Source organism: Helianthus annuus, chromosome 3, assembly GCF_002127325.2.
Source record: "Helianthus annuus cultivar XRQ/B chromosome 3, HanXRQr2.0-SUNRISE, whole genome shotgun sequence".
Classification (NCBI taxonomy): Eukaryota; Viridiplantae; Streptophyta; class Magnoliopsida; order Asterales; family Asteraceae; genus Helianthus; species Helianthus annuus.
This window is the reverse complement of record NC_035435.2, coordinates 166,540,030-166,546,718: the sequence shown is the minus strand read 5'-3', so window position 1 is coordinate 166,546,718 and position 6,689 is coordinate 166,540,030. Positions and strand designations below refer to the sequence as shown.

At 35.4% G+C, this 6,689-nt stretch overlaps 2 protein-coding genes across 2 annotated transcripts; both read left to right on the top strand.

Annotated features, from left to right (window-relative positions):
- Positions 1–2,098: 2,098 nt before the first annotated feature.
- On the top strand, positions 2,099–3,018 carry LOC110932490 (blue copper protein 1b). The gene is made up of 2 exons (XM_022175820.2): positions 2,099–2,296; positions 2,561–3,018. The coding sequence occupies exons 1-2, from the start codon at positions 2,131–2,133 to the stop codon at positions 2,884–2,886; spliced, it is 492 nt and encodes a 163-aa protein (XP_022031512.1). The 5' UTR covers positions 2,099–2,130; the 3' UTR covers positions 2,887–3,018.
- Positions 3,019–5,240: 2,222 nt separating this feature from the next.
- On the top strand, positions 5,241–6,224 carry LOC110932492 (blue copper protein 1b). Its single transcript, XM_022175821.2, has 2 exons — positions 5,241–5,439; positions 5,775–6,224. Exons 1-2 carry the CDS (start codon positions 5,274–5,276, stop codon positions 6,101–6,103), a joined length of 495 nt encoding a protein of 164 aa, XP_022031513.1. The 5' UTR covers positions 5,241–5,273; the 3' UTR covers positions 6,104–6,224.
- The last annotated feature ends 465 nt before the right edge of the window (positions 6,225–6,689 follow it).

Sequence of the window (6,689 nt, the reverse complement as noted above, 5' to 3'; positions counted from 1 at the left end):
GATTAACGAAAAATTACTAACTTACATGCCGACTATCGATTAATCGCCGACTAGTTGCTGCCTAGCCGTGATTTTTACAACACTGCTACCACCTACCACCATCAGCCACCCTAAAAACCCCAACCTTTCTGGGTGGCGGCGTGGGGTTGCAGATGCAAAAGGGTGGAGGTGTGTGGCAGTTGAAGGTGGCGGGAAAGCAGTAGCGGTGGTGGTTTTTCACGATTTTACAGAAAGGTTGGGGGTTTTGAGGGCGGCTGATAGTGGTGGTTGCGACGACGACATTGGTGTTGTGTGGTGGCAAGTGATGTTGATAGTTGATGACGGTGGTTGGGTGGTGGTGGAGGTGGTGGCGAGAGTACCACATAAGCAGCCACCTCATCGAATAACAAAGGTTTGTGCCATGTCAACATCCATGTCACCAAAAAATTGATTAGGGTTAGAAAAGGCTCGTTGGGAGAAAATATATTAAAAGGTAGGACCATCATTAGATATTTATGTAATTGTGACTACTACTGACCAATTACTAATAGTTGGTATTATTAAAATCCTTTATTACATATTATTATTATTATTAATATTATTATTATTATTATTTTTATTATTATTATTATTATTATTATTATTATTATTATTGAGGGCGGCTGATAGTGGTGGGTAGTGGTGGTTGCGGTGATGACGGTGGTTTTGTGTTGGCAAGTGATGCTGATGATGGTGGTTGGGTGGTGGTGGAGGCGGTGACGAGAGTGCCACATAAGCAACCACCTCATTAAATAACAAAGGTTTGTGCCATGTCAACGTCGATGTCACCAAAAAACTAATTGGGGTTAGAAAAGGCTCGTTTGGAGAAAATATATTAAAAGGTAGGACCATCAGCAAATATTTATGTAATTGTGACTGCTACCGACCAATTACTAATAGTTGATATTATTAAAATCCTTTATTCCATATTATTATTATTATTATTATTATTATTATTATTATTATTATTATTATTATTACTATTACTATTACTATTACTATTACTATTACTATTACTATCTTAAATTACAAAGTTGGTGCACAAGCTTTGCTACTCTTTGCTTTGGTAATTGTCACTTTTAGCCTTTACTGTATTTTACTAAATATAAGTTATTAAATTTATATATTAATATGCTTGTTTATACTCGTTTTCTTTTCTTGAAGGACTAATTAATGTTACTTTTTTCACACCAATAAACTCTAAACTCTTCATCTTGCTCAGGTTTAAACCTCAGACCTCCTATCTAAAACCGAGCGTAGTGGCTCGTGGTTGGGCCAACCACGAAGTCACCATTGCCCACTGATCTCGTTAAATGCAAATTTTGGTCGTTTCTCGTTGTTGTGGCCACGAGTTAAAGAGAGAGAGAGAGACAAAGACATTGGTTGGACTTTGTGTTAACCAATCAAATATATTTATTTATTTTTTCAATTCCAAACCCACTAATTTAACATAACTCCTCACTACACCATTTCACCCATATTCAGGCCTTGATGACGTGGACGTCACGTGTCGAAAAAGACCGAACCACATACCTCACCATTACACATAGTCTAAGAGGCATGTGTCTCTCTCTACCAAGTAGGCTAGCCTCACATGGCTGTTATACGTGTAAGTCTAGTAAGTTTAATATATAAATTTGATGCGTGGACTCGTTTTTTTTAAATGAGCTCTAAGTTAGACTTGAGCATATCTAAATTTAACTCGATTCAAGCTTTGACCAAGCTGATCTTAAATGGTTTAGGAGTGACTTGATTAGTAATTAGTCTATAACATAAAAAATAAATAGTAATCAAAACATTTTTTTACCCAAACAGATTACCCTAACATAAAAAAATAGTAATCAAAACATTTTTTTTTACCCTAACAAAAAAATTAGTAATCAAAACAACATATTTTATTGTTTGTGTGGCAATCAAATACACAAGTAAGACCAAATCCATAATATCATTGCCGTCTACCGCCGGTACCCTTTTAACCAGCTTGCACTTCTATGTTAACTCGAAAATCGTATAAATAGTTAGCAATTGTGTAGCTATTATTTCATCTTCTTTACGAATCTATTTAGTTTTCTCTGAGTTTTTAACAGAAATATTGCCCAAACTTATTTCAAAATGGCCACATCCCGTTTGAACATTTTCTTCATGGTTACAATTTTTGTTCTCGTGACTTCAATCACTGCAACGGAATACGTTGTGGGGGATGAAAATGGTTGGAAACTCGACTTTGATTATCAAAATTGGGCCAAGGATAAAGCTTTCTACGTCGGAGATACCCTTGGTATGTTACATATCCCCGTAATTTTATATATATTTCTACTACAAAACTGGGTATTGCAACGACCAATTTGGTCACAAATCCGTAACAAAAAAGCCAATCTGTTTTGCGACTAGTTTTAGCAACTAAGAAACCACTTAGTTTGTATCTGTGACTTGGATGCGGTCGCTACTTTGTGACACTTTTAAATTCTGTCGCAAACTTTGCGACCATTTTCGTTACAAAGACGTTTAATAAATGTAATCCTTTACAATTCTCTTGATGCAGTTTTCAACTATGCGGCTGGTGTTCACAACGTTGCGAAAGTCAACGGCACCGGTTTCCAACAATGTAGCACTTCAGCTTCCAATGGAATCATGACAAGTGGACAGGATGTTGTCCCCCTACAAACCCCCGGAAGGAAATGGTACATTTGTGGTGTCGGAAAGCATTGCGAGTTGAGAAACATGAAGCTTGTCATCACTGTTCTACCTCAAACATGGGCTCCGGCTCCAAGCCCTATGGCGACATCTACATCGGGCAAATTGGCAGTACCAACTATCTATGGATTTCTAGTTGCATTATTCGGCAGTCTGCTATTGCTGTTGGTTTGAAGAATGTAACGTTTAACGTTTTCCAACGTTATTGGTTATATATTGTGATGTATGTCTGTTTATTCAAATGTTGTATATGTTTGATGGTGGTTGCTATACCTATTATATGAAGAAGAATTCTTTCTTAATTAATCATTTGATTCAGTGGTTCCTATCCTATAAAACTATAAAAATGTTACAAAATTCATCACAACAATGGTAGTTCTTAAATCAGTCACTAAACTGGCCCATCAACATTAGCACCAATGGTCGCAAATAGAACTTGTCAGTAAATTGACGTGTTTTTCTATTTTTTTCTTCTGAATTTGCTAATCAATAAGTTATATATGACTAGTAAATGGAAAGCTGCGTGTTGCGGCGGCAACGTTAAACTATGAAAAAAATGAAGTCGAAACATTAACACCATCTTGCACATTGTGGAGAGCGCTCGAATCTGTATAAGAAACAAAATCTTGATGTATACCAACGTGATGCAGCGGGGGTGATGACATTGTTCGAAACTTTATATAAAAAAGGGACAAACTGTTTATAAAATTCACGATATCGCAATTTAAAAAAAAAAGTTACTTTGCTAAAGTCCAGAGGTAGTAGAAAAAGGCAAGAAAAGAAGAAGTTTGTTGAAGTTTAGGGCATGGATGATAAATTTATTAAAGTTTAGGGTAGCAAGTGTAAGAAAAAATTGCGTTAAAAGACAAAATAGGGGTTAGATGATAACCTTATCATAGTTTAGGGTTAGAAGTGAATTGGTTAAAGAAAAAGAAAAAAAAATGCTGATTAAAGTATAGGGGTGTTAATGAATATTTTTGGGTGATTCTATTTACACCCATTTTGTTTTTTTGTCATTTACCCCAAGTGAGTATAGAGGTGTAAATGAATATTTTTAGGTGATTCTATTGACACCCAATTATATTATTATTATTATTATTATTATTATTATTATTATTATTATTATTTTGTTATTTACACTAAGTAAAGGGTCAATGACATCTAATTTCATACATGTTCCATACTTGTGAATAAAATTTAGAACTAATCCTATAAGTGAATACTTGTTTCATTACCCGTCTCGTATGTCCTTCAAGTTCCACTTCTTTTGACATCTTTGCAGCAAGGGACTGATCGATCTACTTGGTTAAAACGGCAGAAAAAAGGCCCAAGGTTCCATCATATGACATCAAGAGAAAAGTTCAAATACAAATAATTTTAACGTATAAGACGTACAAACTGAAGGTTTTACCACCAAGTTGGTCGTTTTTTGGGTTTTTTTTATGAGATATAGTTTTTTGATCAAAATTACTATAGAAGAACATTTTACAAAATTACTGCACAAAATCAAAATTACTCTAAGAACATTTTATAAAATTACTCTATAAGATCAAAATTAGTTTACAGTGTCATTTGTAGAGTAATTTTGATAATTACACTACGAGCAAATAATTAAGAAAATGTCACCACGTTTTTTTCTTTTTCATGCATTCGTATGTTTAGTACGTTAAAATTATTTGTATGGGAACTTTACTCATCACATCAATTAGTGTAAACCTTCGTACGTATTGTTTTTTTACTTTTTAGTTACAGGGAGAAGGGCCCAGCCTACTTTTGCTACAGTTATCTTTAAAGATTATATATGATATATGTTCTGAGAAACAATTACAAAAAAAAAAAAAAAAAGCCCACTCTATTTCTGGTGTCGGAAACGGGTGGTGAGTTTGATAAATATCAAAATCCATGACTTTATCTAAATTACTAAAAGATTAAAATCGATAGAAGATTAGGATTCGCACGTGTTAAGATTAAATGAAAGAAAAACTTAAAATATCTAAATATCTTTATTATGAAACCATAATTTATACAAGAATTAACTTAGTAGTCAAAAGACATACCCTCTCTAGTGGAGACGCAGGTTCGATTTTCGCTTGGCGATTTTCGAAGGACATCTGAGTGAATGGACGAATCAGGGTTTTAATCCCGTGTTCGAACCTGACGGGGGCGAGGGTTGACAGATTCTATCAAGTTCCCGCGCATCAGGTGGCACGTCTCATGACAGTCAAGAAGTCGACCTTGTACATAGCCCCAGGTAGAGTGAGTTTACACGTTAGATTCTTTGCTATTAAAAAAAACTTACCACAGTTTATAACATGCAAAGGAACGTAATAAAATCAAAACTTTTTTTACTTGTTTATGTGGCAATCAAACACACAATTAAGACCAAATCCACAATACCATTGCCGTCTACAGCCGGTAACCTTTAACCAGCTTGCACTTCTATGTTAACTATAAATAATCAGCAACCGTGTAGCAATTATTTCATCTTCTTAACGAATTCATTAATTTTTCTCTGAGTTTTTATACAAATTTATAATTAGAACTCGCAAATTTATTTCAAAATGGCCACATCCCGTTTGAGCATCGTCTTCATTGCCACAATTTTTGTTCTCGCGACCTCAATCTCTGCGAAGGATTACATCGTCGGAGATGAAAATGGTTGGAAACTCGACTTTGATTATCAAAATTGGGCCAAGGATAAAGTTTTCTACGTCGGAGATACCCTTGGTATGTTATATATCCCCGTCATTTTATTTAAATTCATTTACAAAACAACGACCAACTTGGTCGCAAATTGGTAACAAATATTTTTGCAACCAAAATTGACATTCGCAATCTGTCGCAAGTATATTTTGGGACCTGTTTTAGCGCAACTAAAAAAACAGTTTATATATTTGTGTGGGCCATAATTTGCAACCGACTTGTCACTTGGATACTGCCACTACTTTTGTGACCACCTAAATTTTGTGGCAAATTTTGGGACTATTTTGGGTTAAAAAAATTCAACATTATTGTTTCCAAGATGTTTAATAAATGTAATCCTTTACAATTCTCTTATGCAGTTTTCAACTATGCGGCCGGTGCACACAACGTTGCGAAAGTCAACGGCACCGGTTTCCAACAATGTAGCACTTCAGCTTCCAATGGAATCATGACAAGTGGACGGGATGTTGTCCCCCTACAAACCCCTGGAAGGAAATGGTACATTTGTGGTGTCGGAAAGCACTGCGAGTCGAGAAACATGAAGCTTGTCATCACCGTTCTACCTCAAACATGGGCTCCTGCTCCAAGCCCAATAGCGACATCCACATCAGCTGGCAAGTTGGCGGTACCAACTATCTATGGATTTGTAGTTGGATTATTCGGCAGTCTTTTGTTGCTCTTGGTTTAAAACATTAATGTTTTATGTTTTTCAACATTGGTTATTTGTTGAGATGTATGTTTATTCAAGTATGTTGTATCCGTTGGAAGATGATTGATATACCTAATATGACTTCTTTCTTAATTGATTATTTGGTTCCAATCCAACATCATAATTATCATCATCATGATCATCATGATCATGATCATGATCATGATCATCATCGTCATCGTCATCGTCATCGTCATCGTCATACTCAGTAAATCTCACCAATAGCAAAGCTAAGGTAGAGTCTAAAGAGGGTAATTAGATGTAGACAGTCTTATCTCTACCCCGTATGAATAAAGAGGTTGCTTACAGTGATACCCCCGGCTCGATAGTAGTTTTGCATCAAGCCTTGGACATAAGGCACATAACACTTAGCAGCAATTAAAACAAAGGCCGATTAGTGCATGTACTCCCTTGTCTTTCGGCTATCAACGCCACCACATGATGCATGATTAATCATCCCCCTTTTTTAACGTTATTTTTCACGAAATTAGTAAAATAACGTTAAAATTAGTGCACTTTCATTATGTTAGTTCCAATCCAACAAAACTATTAAATGTTGAAAAAT